The sequence below is a fragment of the Rhinolophus ferrumequinum genome, chromosome 21 (assembly GCF_004115265.2).
Source record: "Rhinolophus ferrumequinum isolate MPI-CBG mRhiFer1 chromosome 21, mRhiFer1_v1.p, whole genome shotgun sequence".
Lineage (NCBI taxonomy): Eukaryota > Metazoa > Chordata > Mammalia > Chiroptera > Rhinolophidae > Rhinolophus > Rhinolophus ferrumequinum.
The window spans coordinates 36,357,698-36,374,432 of record NC_046304.1 but is presented as its reverse complement, the minus strand read 5'-3'; the positions used below and the strand labels follow the sequence as shown (position 1 = coordinate 36,374,432).

At 40.3% G+C, this 16,735-nt stretch overlaps 1 protein-coding gene across 4 annotated transcripts in view; it reads left to right on the top strand.

The window, feature by feature from the left end:
- The window catches only part of IKZF3 (IKAROS family zinc finger 3), a 76,643-nt gene extending 60,966 nt beyond the window's left edge, over nt 1-15,677 (top strand). For 3 of the 4 annotated variants that reach the window (XM_033091849.1, XM_033091851.1, XM_033091850.1), the window contains 2 exons: nt 3,436-3,552; nt 13,480-15,677. In XM_033091849.1, the coding sequence (XP_032947740.1) occupies nt 3,436-3,552; nt 13,480-14,183 (821 nt within the window). In that variant the 3' untranslated portion in view covers nt 14,184-15,677. Of the gene's footprint in view, nt 1-3,082; nt 3,321-3,435; nt 3,553-13,479 lie in introns of those variants that run through there. The other variant, XM_033091852.1, reaches the window with a different exon arrangement.
- Nucleotides 15,678-16,735: the final 1,058 nt, after the last annotated feature.

The following is a 16,735-nucleotide window of genomic DNA, read 5'->3' as shown; positions in this document are numbered from 1 at the left end:
ATAGTATAAATAGACAGTTGGGTCTTAAAGTTGAAGCAGAGAACCAAAAGCCAATAGTCCTCTGTTGTTTTTTTTTTCTTTTCAGTGTACTGCCTAAACTCTTTGTAATCCCAAAAAGATTGTCTAACTCCAGAACATTTCTTTGTGTTTTAAGGGGCGATCATTTAGTGGTATTGTGCAGCAGCTGTCCAACTATTGCAAGGCAAAAAAACTAGCAGCTTGGGAACGAAAATAAGAGTGTGCCATATTCATTTGAAAATTTGGCTTTGCCTAACTTGCCAATTAGAAAACTCAGTTAACTCGGTAAAGATTGATTTAATCTCTAGCGTGTGGTCACATGTACAATGAGGGTGGGCTCTTGGAGTTGGTATTTTGAGGAAACGGTGGGGGGAGTTTGGGCAGATGAAGCCCTCCAGCTTAGTTTCAGAGGATTTCTTTCAATCTAACCCGAGTTGTGGAAATGGGAAAGTCTCCACCTGTGCCTCAAATTATCTGTCTATCCATAACTTCTAGAATTTCATTTTTTTAAATGTGAGTCATTTGGTCACTGATTTACAGGGTAAGATTCATCTAGAAAGCTTGGTGAGTAACCAGGGATACTAAAAGGTGATGTTATCTCAGAGGGTTGCCATTTAGTGATATGTCCTAATTACGTTATTTAGGTCAATGTATCCCCACTTTAGCATCCTCCCAAATATAGAGGATGTTGAGTATGTGTCCTCAGAAAGCTGCTTTTGGTAATTGATAGTGACTTTGGTGAAATGTACACAGTGACTGCTGAGAGACAAGGGGGAAACTCGACTGGCAGCATAACGCGTGGGGAAAGTCCTAGGATGAAACGGACATACCTCTGGGTGATGATTAGAGGAAGGACTAAAGGGACTAATAAGAATGGTGGTAAAATGGGGATAAAGTTTAAAGTTCCCAAAGTACTGTTCTTCATTCCCAAGTCACTGTAAATTTTTTTGGTAATAAATACAAAGTGGTGGGGGGAGTCTTACCTGGATTTAGTGCTCTCACAGTTGCTCAAACCAGAATAAGTGTTCCCAGTCTGAGCACAAACTTAGCTGCCTCTCTGATGCTTCAAGAAAAAGCCTCCTTATAACAGCCTCAGGAACTTACTGCAAATCCCAGGCCTTTGTCTTTCATCTCTCTGCTCTTGGGGCTCTGAGTAGTGCCACATCTGGCGGTGGTTTGTGTGAAAGGAAATAATATATATAATAGTTTCCTGTTTGGTCATTTAAACCTATCCCTGTGCTGGACAGAATTTGACCCACTTCACTCAGTAGCAGTGTCCTGTCACTAACGTGCTACTTCTTTACAACAGTTGGTCAGCCAAAGTTGCATTACTTCACCACTAGCCCAAAAGCTGCCCAGGCCTCTTATTCTGACCTTTATTGTTTTCATTACACAAATAGCTTAAACTGGAGGCTAGAATTTATTTGTTTAGAACACAGAATTATTTTTGATAAGAAATTCACAAAGTCTAGTAAATATAGTCATTATCATCCTCTTCTCTTACTCAGTTTTGGAGCCAGGTATCATTTTATTCCTGAATTTTACAAAGTCCTGAGCTTCATAATTTATTGTGTAACGACTGGCATAGAGTTTTAAAAAACAACAACAACAAAATAAGCCCACAATAAAATTGAACACTATTTAACACTTTGATTTCTTTTTCTGATCTGTCTTTGGTTCTCTCGCCGTGACCACACTTGACAGTTGGGCCTTGGAGGTCTTTTTCTGTCGTTCATTTACTGCAGAGATGGCCAGTGTTCTTCTCTCTGGGCATGTCCATTTGTGGTACTGACTGTCTAAGAGACCAAGGAATTGGTGACATTATTTCCATATATTAGGAACTCTTCACACGGCAACTCTTCAACAGAATGAGCACTGACAATTCCTACATCTGTGTATATAGTTGGGGGGAAAATTCCATTCTGCAATTATCACTTGCTTTTTACTCTTGTCCCTTAAACTAATTTCAGTTTCTTTTTCCTTAGAGACATTAGAAATATACAGATCCTTCATTTCAGTGTTTAGTTTAGACCTCCTGAAATGCTTATAAGAAAACAGAGAGAAATGTTTGTTGGATCACAATATGTTTGCTTAGGGCAGGAGTGAGCAAACTGTGACCCTCAGGCCAAATGTAGCAAGCAGCCCCGTTGTGTACAGGGTTTTTGCATTCTTAAAGGGTGTGTGAGGGGGGAGGGGAACAGAGACTATGGGCCAGAGATGATATGTGTCCCACAAAGTTTAAAATATCTACTATCTGGCCCTTTATAGAGAAAGTTTGCTGATCTCTAGCTTGGGCTAACATTATGTGTTCAAGTTTAAAGGCTATATTTAGAGCAGCCTGTATCTCTTTGAACGTTAAACATGAACTCTTATTGGGTACTGTCTGCTGTATGAGGGTAAATATATATATTCCAATTAACTATTTAGTTGATTAGTTATTCTTCTAGTGGTTCTCAATTCTGGCTACATTTTAAAATCATCTGGAGAGCTTTAAAAATCTTATTGCCTAGGCTCCTATACCAGAAATCCTGATTTAATTGATCTGAAGAGGGGCCTGGGCGTAGGTGTGTTTTCCATGCTCTTTTAGGTGATTCTAATGGTCAGGCAAGTCTGAGAACCACAGGCCTATACCACTGGAAGGTCTATTCATGGATTGACAAACCATATTCTTAGGCAGTTTTTATTCACATTTTTCATTAGAAATGTAATAAAGATTCATTATACAAATTGCTCTTTAATTTCAAGACAGAAGTGTTGCTCAGGGAAATTTTAACTGAGACAATTTTTAAATGTGAAGAGCATGTGAAACAGATAATGCAGAGCCCAGAGAAATAGAATTTTAAAAGATAGGAACTGAAAGGAGCGTGCTGGGGGTAGAAAAGAAAGAAAAAGAAAACAAAACAAAACACTCAGAATTTCAATACACAAATCACTGAGTAGATTTCTTGCTGTCTGGGTAAGTGTATTTTCAAAAGTGCTATTAACATAAACAGAGCAGTAAATCTGGGGCACCATACTTTTTTTTCAAAGTTGTTAAGAAGAATTATATCAGTCTGCAGGTGTCACACGCAGTTACTCAGAATCAGAAAGAAGGCTGATGGGGGTTAGAAGATCTCCATCTATCTATCTTTTTTGCAACCAACCACGTCCAGGCTGTTTATTTAATACTTCCTCTTGCTAATGAAGGTACTGGTTGGGGATGGGTTGGGCTTTCCCATCTCAGCATAAGGACTGCAAGATTTGAATGTGCCCTGGTGCCCTGGCTTCACTGATCACAGCAAGAATCTGAACAGTAACAACAGGTAACAACAGAGTGTGCATCAGACCTCTGACCCTTTTCCTTCCACTTTATTTCCTTTTCTCCCCCATTTACCAACGTGTTCTTTTCCCTCTTCTTTTTACATTTTTCCAAATCAGCAAGTGCGGAGGCAAGACACATCAAAGCAGAGATGGGAAGTGAAAGAGCTCTCGTTCTGGACAGATTAGCAAGCAATGTGGCAAAACGAAAAAGCTCAATGCCTCAGAAATTCATTGGTAAGAATACAACCCTTTTCCTGCTGTTGTTAGCAGATAGTTTGAATAAGATAACATAGGATGCTTACTACACAGGCCCTTCCTAGCTTAATTTCTGTTAAAAGAAGGTAATTGGTTTTCCATTGTACACGTTTATTCTTCATGATTCATTTTGATAACTAGAGCAAATAGAATAATATTTTAACTAAAGAATCTTAACAACTGAAGATGGGAATATTTGGTATCCAGTTTCCTAAATGGAGTTGATGTCAAAAATGCTGTTCCTTCCTCTTTATTCTGAATGACATATGTTGCATGAGAAACTTTATGCAATTTACACCAGTAAGATGTTTGAGATAACATTTTTGTAATCTTTTGTAATTATATTTTACAAGTTGGTTCCGTTATCATGCTCAAACCTTTTTCATGCTCTAAAGTGAATTGCCATATTTTCTTGAATTTGATTGAGAATTGACTTTAAGGGAAAGTGGTTGGGAAAACATAGATTGAAATAACAAGGTTTGATTTAGCCATCTATCTTACCGGAGTTAATTTTTATGCCATTGGTTTTCACATTGTCAAAAAATAACAGCAAAAGGAGATGGCTAATAAATAATGATGTCCATTAAAGTATTAGGGCTGCTGAAGGCAGAGATATTTTGCTGAACTCTCCCAGATGTTTACATAAATGTGACCATGATATTTAAAATAGATTTTGTCTTGGTATTTTTGTATTTGTGAAGTAGGCAGCTGAATTGAATGTATCGGTTTTGCTATACATTGAAAGTCAGTGATATTGAATAAAAATAGTTATCACATGAAAATAGGGCTCCCTCAACACCGGTGATATTTTGGAAATCTGTCAGTCTGTTTTTCCAAAGTTACTTGCCACTGTTGATTTCTTATTCCAGTCCTTTTGTGTTTATTCTTTTCAATAGGTTTTATAAATATTAAGTTTTTTAATCTGGCTAAATTTTATTCTGATCTAGATAATTGTTTTACAGGCAGACATTTTATGTGAATTATAAAGATATATTGAAAGAATCCATATATTTCAAAATTACCTAGCTTGGTATTTATGCTTATTTATTTTATTTTGATTAGCTGAAGAGTGTTTACACCCTTTTAGTCACTTTAAAAGTAAATTATGTCAGACTAAAGTTGGTGCATTTCTGTTTAGAGAGACCCCTTCTCTTCATTGTCTTCCATATGGAGTTAGGCACAGTAGACCAACTGGGATTCCAAAACATTATCTTGAGACATTACTTATATATCTTTTGATCTTTACTTTTGTGAAGAGGTTCTGACTGGAGTACAAAAGAAGCCTGGATTGTTATTCTATGCCATGAGTGTAATTTAATTTGGGGAAAATTTTGACTCTAGAAATGGCTGTAGTTGATGTGGGAGGGACTTGGGGAGAAATGGGCAAGAAAAAAATATAAAGTGACTTCATTTCAATCCAGTTGTGGTCAATGCATTTTGGTCTAAGAGAACTAAAATGTAACAGACGGTACCTATATATGAGAGAAGGTTCTTAATAGCTGCCCTAAACCTGTCGTTGACCTAAAGCCCTACTTAATAGAGTAAAAGTTGCTTTGGTATTTTCATGGGTTTGAAAACACATAGTTCATATGTCCAAGTCCATGCCATTTTGCTCATTGCATCAGGAATCCGTGTTCCATTTGTTTGTTACCATCCTGACCAAAGGATTTTCACTCCTCTATTTCCAGACTCATGAGATGCTGATCTTGTAGGTGCTGATTTCTCTCGTCTTCTGAAGCATCACGTTTTCTCTGTGTAGAATCAGGAAACCCAGTAGAGTTAGCTTTTGGATTGAGCTGAGGTGGCAACTTCAGGGCTTCAGGGCCCCACATAACTGAATTCCCACATAAGGGAATTTTTTTTTTTTTTTTTTTTTTTGGTAAATTGTAGTATTATAGTGCAGTAGGAAGAACACTGAATTAGAAGCCAAGAGACCCAGGTTCTGATTCTAGCTCAGTCATTTCTTAACTGTGTGTGTTTTAGACAAATCACGTAACCTTTCTGGGCCTCTGTTTACTTACTCATCTGTGAAATGAGGAGACCGATTAGGTGATGAAGTGATCAGGACAGTCCCTCCCTGCTCTATCATCCTACCAGTCGGTGAGATGAGTTAGAAAAGGCAGCAATCATGAATACCGCTTGGTGTTGATAAGCCCATATGTGTAACTTCAGAAACTTTTTTCTCAAGGTTGTACAGACATGATGTTTATGTTATGAACCATACCACATATTTTAGAGTTTGTTTTTGTTTTTTGTTTTTTAGGAAGATGAATTTGAATATCCATAAAACAGCTGCATTAGCTCAACATTTGTATATTTGATTAGGGCATCACTGCTTGTTCATTTGCTCTTTTGTCCATTCATTCATCATGAAATGATTATAGAGCTCCTGCTATACACGTGATATTCTTGTTCCTGAGCACTGTTGTAATCTTCTAGCATTCATTTATATCCTGAACCTTTGTTTTAGAAATATTTTTTAAAATAAAAGAAAGCCCTTGAATCATTTAACTGAATCAACCTTTTTAAGAGAAAATAGCAATATCAAAGGGAGGGAGGAACATTATGACACTGTGCAATGAATGTATGGGATGAACTGATATAAAACATATGGGGCTGATGTCTCCCTCCTCCCCTCCTTCTCTTTTCTCTTCTCTCTCCTATATTTCCTCTCCAAGACACCATTTTCTGAAAAGATCAGCGCCAGGGAAATGGCAATGGGTAAAGTGTGAAGGAAGAATGAGTCACTCCCTTTAATCCTTGCTGACAGTTGCACAGCACTCAGACCAACCTTGGCTTCCCTGACCTCTTGAACTGTGAGAGTAAAGGTGAAATTATAGCATCAGGTCAGCCTGATACTTTCCGAACAGGCTAGGAGTAATTACCAGCAGGTAGCATTTCTCATCCATTAGGGACAAACTGTGGACAAGTGACAATTGGATTAAGTCTAAGTGCATTTAGAAACACAAAAAAAATATGCCTCTATTGAAGAGTAAGAGTAAAATTAAATCGCCCAAGAAGGAGAAAAATAAAATTATTTTTTCCCCTAATTCTCCAAGAAATTTTGTATCACTTTCTCTAAAATGGGAAATAAATTGACACACATTCATTAGAAATCAGCATCTTAACATCATCAAAATAATCCTTAGTTGTTCTTTTCAAAGAACAAGAAGACCTTACTTTTAGCACCTAACCCTTTTAGGATTGTCCTTTCTCTGAATCTTATTTTCCTGTTATAAACTTGTCGGGCAATACTTCTAACTAGGCCATGTTCAAATACTTGGCTCAAAATAGAGGCCAGATTTCTCTCCTGGAGGGAGGAGGAAAATGACTACATTTCTGCATATTTCTTTTTCTGATTTTCATTCTTTCTCCAAAAACAGATGTGTTATTCAAACTAAAGTGGTTACCATAGCATCTCCTTAATTTTTTAAAATTTTATGTATTACTTTATTAAAGAAAGTTTTCATGTTGAAAAGAACATGAGAAAAGATCTCACCCGCGGTAAACATGTGAGTGAGGTTTTGACACTTCAACAAACACCATTGGTTCTCCCTGTAAGTAACTAATGAGAAATTGTCCGTTTTGGTTAACAGAGGGACAGGAAGCAGTTTTAATACCGGTTTCTAAAAGCACAAGCATCTTCTCCTACCTCTTCCCAAAGAGCTGAAATCCATAATCTAGATGCATTACAAAGCCACAGAATTGTATAGTTTGAAGGGATATTATGAACCACCGGTGAAGTACTTTTACCAAGGAGGGAATGAATCAGAGAGATGGCTCCCCCTATCAGCACGGATGGTAGGTCACAGAGCAGGGCCAGAACCTGCAAAGTGCTGTAGTCCAAGGGAGGTCACCCAGAGCACTGCATGGCATGTGTGTGACACAGGGGCTTTGGACAGAGATGAGTCTAGTTACTGAAAACTGGTGAAAGAAAAGCCTTGAAGAAGGGCAGTCATTCTCCCTCAAGGGTGTGTTTCCTTAAGAAAAGAAATGTCTTCTCCTGGTGATCCCATCAGGACAGACAATATCCAAATGGCGCATCATTGTGTGTCACAGAGGACAAAGGCTTCTGCAGCAACAACCACAAAAAAAAATGTGGTCTCCAGCTCAGTTTTCCTCACCGCCACTCCCATAGCTCTCTTTGTTCACTCACCTTCCTGCTTCTTGTTCTGTGGCTCCCCTCTGCTTTTCTCCTCCTGGAAGAAGTGTTAGTCACTTTAGTCTCATTTAGATTGAGATCAGAGCCATAAATCACCATCAGATATTCCATTTACTCTACTTACCTGCCTTTTTTTTTTTTTTTTTTTGATATGTGCTTGTAAGAATAAGCGATAATACACACGGGAAATTGTATGAAGGTAGCAGCAAATACATTCAAGTGACTTGAAGGAACTTTTTATTTTTAACTTTTATTTATTTTAAGTGTGTTTTTCCAGGGCTCATTAGCTCTAAGTCAAGTAGTTGTTTCAGTCTAGTTGTGGAGGGCGCAGCTCACAGTGGCCCATGTAGGGATCGAACCCAGCGACCTTGTTGTGAAGAGCACCGTGCTCTAACCAGCTGAGCTAACCAGCCACCCCCAAAGAAGAAACTTAAAGAAAACCTGAATATTTCACATTATCCCATCATGATGATTGTAATATTGGAATTGTGTTCTTTTTATAATGTTCAAATCATTTTCCCCCCTCCTCACAAAAACCTTTCAATGGCTCCCCATTGGAATAAAATCCAAACCACCCAGGCTGTCTGAGCCTTCCACAATCTGTTTCCAATTTGCCTTTTCTGATTTTATCATTCAGCTAACTACTCCTTTAATTCAGCCACAGTGAACTACTCACACTTCTGTGTAATACTTTCCCACTTCCATGTAGTCATTCTTTCCATGCTCTTGGTCTGGAATGCCCACCCTCAATCTGCCCTTATAAGTACAGAGAGTGCCAAAACAATGTACACACATTTTAAGAAAGGAAAACTGTATTAAAATTGTAATACTCAATATATACCGATAACAAAAGATGAATACAAGTCACGTTTGACTTCTGCAAGTATAAGAGGTGCTCAGAGTGGTTACCATCAGCGTCCAGACACTTCTGATTATGGCAAACTACTGCTTGAGCAACGTTGACCAAAGTGTCCACTTGTATACATTTTTTGGCACCCCTGGTATACGTGGTCTTCACCCCTACTCTCCTCTCGGCTGTCTTGTCCCTCTGCACTCAAGGCAAGTTTAACAGTCCGCTTTTTGTGAGACATACGACTATGTCCACCACCGCTACCACCACCACCTCAGATAACAAGTGGTCTTTAAAAAAAAGAACAGATTAACATTTGCCCCATGTTATGTGAGGCATATTTGAGAAGTGATCCATGTTTTTCTCTCTCCACTCTCTTGGCTACTGTATACTTGGTTCCACCACATAGTATTAAGGATACTGATTTGTAATGAAATTGTGTAAATGCTGCCCCTCCTATTGGATTCACTTACGTTTGTATTACTCGAAGCACCTAACATGGTGTGAGGACGACGACGATAATGATAATTGTCGTAATAAAACATCTGTCTCTTACTGAGTGCTCACATACGCCAGGCACTCTGTCACACACCTTCTAGACATCACAACACTGTGCATCACAGGTATTTCTTAAATGCTGCACGCTGGCCCATATGGAACAAAGCACAGTTGCTTTTCCACTGCTCATGGGAACCATCCCAGCAGAGAATCTAAAGTCACTGCCAGTGGTGGGATTGTGCAGGCATGGCCAAGGTAGCAGGTGGGAAACAGTTAACGCTCAAACCCATACTGAGGTACGTGGGCCTTTAGATTGCATCCTGGTTCTCCATTTAGCAGCCTTGGCAACTTAATCAAACTGTTTGTGCTTTAGGTTCTTCATCTGACTAAGAGATGATAATTCATCTTAGGTAACGTGAGTACCTAGGACAGCACTGGATATATAATAGGGGCTCAATAAATAGTAGGTGTTCTTATTAGTATTCTGTATAAGACACAGTGCTAGGTACCATGAAATATAAAGACCAGAAGTAAACAGGTTAGGGTGTGGATCTCATCCCTCCACCCCAAAGGCAGAGGCCTGAACCCACATGCTCGGTGATGGTCCCTTTTAGCTCTAGGCTGTGATTCTGTACTTTCAAGTTGGCACTTAGAAGCCAACAACCATATGCCCTCGCCACATTGCCGCAATTCAGGTCAGGCGGTTTAGAGTCACCAAAGCCTAGGTATCAGGGATCGACACCTTTAAAAAGAATCACAGGTAGGGAATGGCCCAACCAGGCAGCCTTGGTTTCTAAACTTAGGACTTGCTGTGGCCATTTGTATTTTTACTGGGAGAAAAACCTCTAATTCAGCTTGAAGCTGCTCATTAGTCATTCAAAGGTGCGGTACGATTTTGACTAGAAGCTGCACTAGAAGCTCCGTGCAGGTTTGGGAGCAGTTACACTCTTGTGGTTTGACTAACCTTTCTTATGAGTGTGTTACTAAAGAAACGTGAGCTGTTGGCTTTTCAATTACTGTAGCTTACCCATTCTGAGTTTCATACACATTGAGTCATCGTGTCTACAGGTGACTGATAATCATCTGCACGACTCAAGTTACCGTAACTCAGAGATGAGGGGATCTGATGACTGCAGCGTGCGTGCACGTGAAGCTCTTAGGCTCTCCCATCTTCTTACAATGAACAATGGTCTGCGTTAACCACAGAACTCAGTCACTTATTTCCACTCATCCCGAGGTTCGTTTTCCTCTTAATGTTTTGCCTCTTAGAACTTGAGCACTCAGCTGTTTTCTGACTTATGCTGCAGGTGGTATGGGTTGTGACATTGTAGGCCTCATTAAGTAAAGCCAACTCCTGGGAGAAAGGATAAAAGCAGAGTTTGTGATGTGCCTGCCCCACCCCGGAAACTTTCTGGAGCCTCTCTGTTAGGTAAAAAGATGAAAACATTCACAGGGACCCATAGTATATGAGGAGTTGAGTAGAGCTGGCCACACTGGAAAATCATCAATAACTTTGAAAAGGCCACAAAACCAAAGTTCATCACTTCTGTGTGACTCTTAGGGGAATGAATATTTGTAACTTTAGCTGGCTTTCCTCTTCTCAGTCTCATTCTTCCAAACAGCCTTATAAAAGATACATCCAATCTGGAAGTTAAAAATAAGAACTATTGATTACTTGGCAAAGGTCTTCTTTTCTGTTGCTTTTTATTGCGTTGTCAAGGCTGTTTTTCTTTGCATATGTTTTCTCTCAGGTATTTGTCTAGAAACTACCAGGTTGGCCTTAAGGTAGTGGGGATGCAGGACAAATGCGTCTGATTAGATTAGATCTGTTAGCTGGTCTTTCTGGCTGCAGTTTCTCGCTCCATCTTACACAATGCTGTGACATTAATATCCTGAAAATAACATTTTGACCACAAGCCTCCCTTGCTCAAGGGCATGTAGTGGTTTGCTCTTTGTTCAAATCCAAACCCTATGGTTGGCCTTCAGAATGCCCATCATTTGGTTCCGCCATGTGTTTTCTTTTTTCAACGTCTCCCAAAATGTGGGATGCAACCTGCCAGGAGGCCCACAGGGCATTTAAAAACCTTGATCCACATGGCAAGAAAATTATTTTCTTTTTAGTTCTCTTTCAGTCTCCGTGCTTATACCGAGGAGAAAGATTTAGATTTAATTCGATGCTAGTTGTCTTTAACATTAATCTCACACTTGGGAATCCCTGTTTTGAACAAAGAGAGGGGATTTTTTCCTCCAAATACTTACAGTAGTACCTGATCAAAATTGGATTGCTCTGTTTCATCATCTTGATTTTACCTTATATTTGTGGCAAGTGATTCTGGTTTTCCTTTTATGTTAGTGATATTAAGTTTCCTTAAAAAAAAACAAAAATAGATTTATTTTAACGAAAAAAGAAAGAAAGAAAAAGGAAGGGAGGGAGGGAGGAAGGGAGGAAGGAAGGAAGGAAGGAAGGAAGGAAGGAAGGAAGGAAGGAAGGAAGGAAAGAAATTCAAACAAAATGAAAAACCCTGATGTTTACCAAGTGCTGTCTGTGTGCCAGGCACTGTTCTAAGCACAGACCAGTGAGGTAAATATGATTATTATCCCCATTTTACAGGAGGACACGGAGCCATAGACAAGTTAGGTAAATTGCTCAAGGTCATGCAGCTAGTAACTGATGAGCCAGCATCAAATCTAATCCGTCTGACTCTGGAGCTCATGCTGTCAGCCACCACACTACCCTGGTGTGTGGACATTGCAGATTGTGAAGGAATAAGCGAAGTTTGAGGAATACTTTCTTTCGTACTTCTTGACATTAGCAATATCAGATTCTTACTCTTCCCTGCTCATGTCCTGTCTATTCCCACTTCTCTGCCTTCATTCTTGCTCCCTCCTCGATTAGGATGTCTCTTCTACCTCTCTGAAAATCTAAATCCTACCATTTCAAGACTCTTCGCAAAATTTAGGTTTTGCAAGAATACTTTCCCTTCCCCAAGTACTCCTGAATTTTTTGCATTCTCTTAACACTTAAATATACAATTTTTACCAAATTGCCTTTGCCTTGCCTTGCCTTATAATTCTTTTTAAAGAAGACATATTACTCCCCTGCTTGCATGCCTCAAACATGACTTTTGGAATAAGTCAAAGGCCTCCATAGGGCAAGACAGCCCTTTCAAAACTTTCAACATTTCTTTTTCTCCAGTTCCATATATACAGGTCTTATTTGTCTCCCACTAAGCTGGAGACACCTCAAGAAAAGGAACTGGTTCTCCCAATCCTTTTGTTTCCTTGTGGGTTTTCATTACTGGACCCTGTACTGTATGGCAGGGACAAATTTTGGAACCACAAGTACCTAGGAAATGTTACAGAAGAGAGAGGCTATGGTTCAGCAAATCTCTCCAGAATCCAGCGTCTATAGAATGAAAAAGCATCAGCAATAACCTTAGCCTCACTGCTAGCTCTCGACATGTCTTCCCCACTTTGTCTTCCTTCTACCAGCCACTCACCACTGAGTACATCTGCCCTCACTACAGACGCGGCTCCTGCTTTCCCTGTGACCAGAGAGCCTCTGTTTTCTAACACACAACACCCACACGCCCTGAAGGTGGCTAAACTCTGTTTTCAAAATTTCTCAGCAGTTTGACATGCGAAGTAGGAGCGGGTGACCACAAATAAATGTTTCAGTTAAGTGTGACATAGGTCCTAATGATCGCGTGTATATCAATGATACATTTTTTTCAAGCAACAGAATAACACACTTTATGAAAGGGACAAAGATCATGATCTTTCATCAAGAAAGCTTTTCTAAAACTTCCTACATTTAAAGCTCTTTTATTTAAATCTCAGTCCAATAACTGATGTGTTTGGGGAGTGGCAAGTGTAGGGAGTGGGGAGTTTCTGGAGCTATTTTTTACTCCTGTAGCTATTTAAAAAGCCGCCGAGGCCTTGTCACTGAACATCCCCGCTTTTTGCAGTACTTCCGTCCCCTGGCTCTCTGGTATGATACGCACAAAATACAAGCAAAATTAGAGTTTGGGAATTGACTGCGTCTTAAGCGTTCACACACAGTGGAAGTGCAGAGGCCCCTGTGCTCCTGCACAGGGAGCCCCCGTTAAACCCCATCTTCCTGTTCTCTTGCTTTCTTTTCTCCAGAGTTCCCCTCCGACGGGAGCAGTGGAAACAATTCACATGGTAGCTTCAACTTAATGACATCTCTGACGCCCCCGTTTGCCTGCTGGCTTCATTTATTCGGGTGCTGTCACCTGCTGTCCCTGAGACTTCAGCACCGCATGGAACCATTGTGCTGGGCTGGGTGTTCTTGAACATGACTCTGAAAAACAATTTTACAAACAGCCTGCCTTCGTATTTTTCCTTTTGTAACTCACTCTGTCACTTCTTCTAGGTGAAAAGCGCCACTGCTTTGACGTCAGCTATACTCCCAGCTATATGTACGAGAAAGAGAGTGAGATAATACAGACCCGAATGATGGACCAAGCCATCAACAATGCCATCAGCTATCTCGGTGCCGAGGCCCTGCGCCCCTTAGTCCAGACACCCCCTGCTCCCACCTCAGAGATGGTTCCAGTTATCAGCAGCATGTATCCCATGGCCCTCACCCGTGCTGAGATGCCGAATGGTGCCCCCCAGGACCTGGAAAAGAAGAGCATCCACCTGCCAGAGAAGAGCCTGCCTTCGGAAAGAGGCCTCTCCCCTAACAACAGTGGCCATGACTCCACGGACACTGACAGCAACCATGAAGAGCGCCAGAATCACATCTATCAGCAAAATCACATGGTTCCTCCGCGGGTCCGCAATGGCATGCCGCTTCTGAAGGAGGTCCCCCGCTCTTATGAACTCCTCAAGCCCCCACCCATCTGCCCACGAGACTCCATCAAAGTGATCAACAAAGAAGGGGAGATGATGGATGTGTATCGGTGTGACCACTGCCGAGTCCTCTTCCTGGATTATGTGATGTTCACTATTCACATGGGTTGCCACGGCTTTCGTGACCCTTTTGAGTGTAACATGTGTGGGTATCGAAGCCACGACCGGTATGAGTTCTCGTCTCACATAGCCAGAGGAGAACACAGAGCCATGCTGAAGTGAACATCTGGTCCCAGAGACGATTTGCACCTGAGCATTCAACATTGCTTTTAAAAACTGATACCCCAGCCTAACAAGTTACTCTCAAAAGAAACTCTGTTCCAAGCTCCTTTCCATACAAAGGGTCACGTTCACATGAGCAACAGAAAAACGCAGTCTCTATTCGAAAGTTGTTTGCAGATACACCAGATTACTACTCTGTGTAATGTTTGTTTTCCCATCAGGAACTTGAATTTTATGATATTTTAAAAAGGCAGTGAAGTATTTGGTCATTGTCTTTTGCATCAATAGAACAGGCTTTCTTTGGAGTTTGTTATCAATCAAAAGAGTCCCCCAGTTTAGCTGCACGAGACATTCTTTCTGAGATACATCAGCCAGCCATACGTGCAGAAGCCTTCTGGTCGTAAGCCCAGGCCTACAGAGAAGAAGAGCTGACCGGTTGAACTTGTTGGGAAGACTTGCCCTTCTGTCCTTACCACAAGGCTGAAGGGTCGGGATGTAATATCCCCCATCCCAGTTAGAGTCTAAGAGTAAGGGGAAGAAGAGCCATGAAATAAGTCCCTGTTACCAATGACTGAAGACCTAGTCACTGAGAATCAGTCCATTCCTTATCACATAAGAAAAGAAAAAAAAGTCGTCTGATGATACTTCTGCTTCTACTCTTTAGCCTCCCATCTCCAATTAAAAGCTGCTTTGGGTTGAGTCAGTCATCTATAGGAGAAATTCTATACCAGAAGAACTGATGGTTTTAAATATAGACCATCATCGAAACTCCAGGAAGTTGTCCACTGTGGGCGATGGCATCCATTTCCTGTGATCAAGATTGGCAGAGCTGACTTCTGAGTGACAAGATGGTTTAGCAGCACCACCAGGAGAGAAAGAAGAAAAACATTTACCTGAAAGTTCTTGGTCTTTTTCATGGAGTATTAGTACAGACCCAAAGCAAACTTGCCAGTGATTTTTTTTTTTGATTAAAAAAAAAATGTAAAAAAATACCAAAGACTCCAAAAAGTATGACTTAGTCTCCCCCTCCTTACAGAGAGGACTCAGGGATGGACACCATGAGTGTTATTTAGATCAGAGCTGAGCTTCATGATGGAGTGAGGAGGGGAACAGCTCTCCTGGTAGGTTCTTCTTTATCAGGCCGTTTGGGTTCCTCCTCACCCCCACTTTAAATGGAGCTGCTGTATTCCACAAAAATTCCTGAAAGTCCGATCTTGGTTCTGCAGATGTATTGGTCATCTCTATCCTTAACTATGGGAGGCATGCTATCAAGGAAAAACACTGTGATCACTATAAAATTAGCACCGGAATAGGGCCCACAAAATCTGTTTGTTAGTTCCACATTTGCCCTAAGCAGCTGTATGACTTGGGGCAAATCACTTAACTCTTTTTTTAAATTAAATTTATTGGGGTGACAGTGGTTAGTAAAATTACATAGGTTTCAAATGTACAATTCTGTAATACATCATCTCTGTATCACATTGTGTGCTCACTACCCAGAGTCGGTTCTTCTTCCATCACCATATATTTCACCCCCTTTACCCTCTCCTACCATCCACCCTCCCCACTTACCCTCTGGTAACCACTAAACTGTTGTCTGTGTCTATGAGTTTTTGTTTGTTTGTTTGTTTGTTTTGTTCCTTTGTTGCTTTCAGTTTTATATCCCACATATAAGTGAAGTCATATGGTTCTCGACTTTTTCTGTCTGACTTATTTCTTTCAGCATAATAATCTCAAAATCCATCCATGTTGTCGCAAATTGCAATATTTCATCTTTTCTTATGGCAGAGTAGTATTCCATTGAAGTCACTTAACTTTTAAAACTAAGTTTCCTAACCGTTGACTAGAGTTGAATTTAGATGTTCTCTAAGATCCCTTCCAGCTTTAAATTTATGTGATTATGCAGTAACCAGTTATTTTTTTAAAGCTCTTAATGTATTCGTGGGTATTTAATACCCACCAATGTTTGAAAAAGTAAGCATTTATGCAGCATTAAGTTTAAGCAGAAGAGTCTGTATATGAATATGTGTTTCACATATCTTTGGTGTGAAAATGGTAGTGTTAAGTTTTTCCTTTAACCACTGAGTTGTAAATGTAAAGAGGATGGTGGGGAGGAACAAAAAACAGGAAGGTATTTTGATCTTGCCCCAAAGTGTACACACAAACTGGCACCTGCAGCTGCTTGCCAAAAACTCTTTTTTTTTTTTTTCCTTTTTAAGAACTTGTGTTAGGGAAAATAAATTCTGCTTCCAGGGACAACTTCATGGAGCCTGTTTACAAATTAACAGTCAGCTTTGTGAACATTTCTACCGGAGCCAAGAATCCCAAATTCCTGGTAGATTCGCATTTTATGTATTTGCCTTGATATTTCAAAAGGGTTTATGCATTAGGCTCAAACTCAACTCGTTTATGTGTGGCCAGTAATTAAAATGTTCCACCTCAGACTGCACAAATGGCTTATCCCTCTTTGTAGCATGGCGTCTGTCTCAAGAAAAAAGATTTTGTGAAATTCCATGGCAACAGTCCCAACATGTTGGAGATTTCAGCTGAAA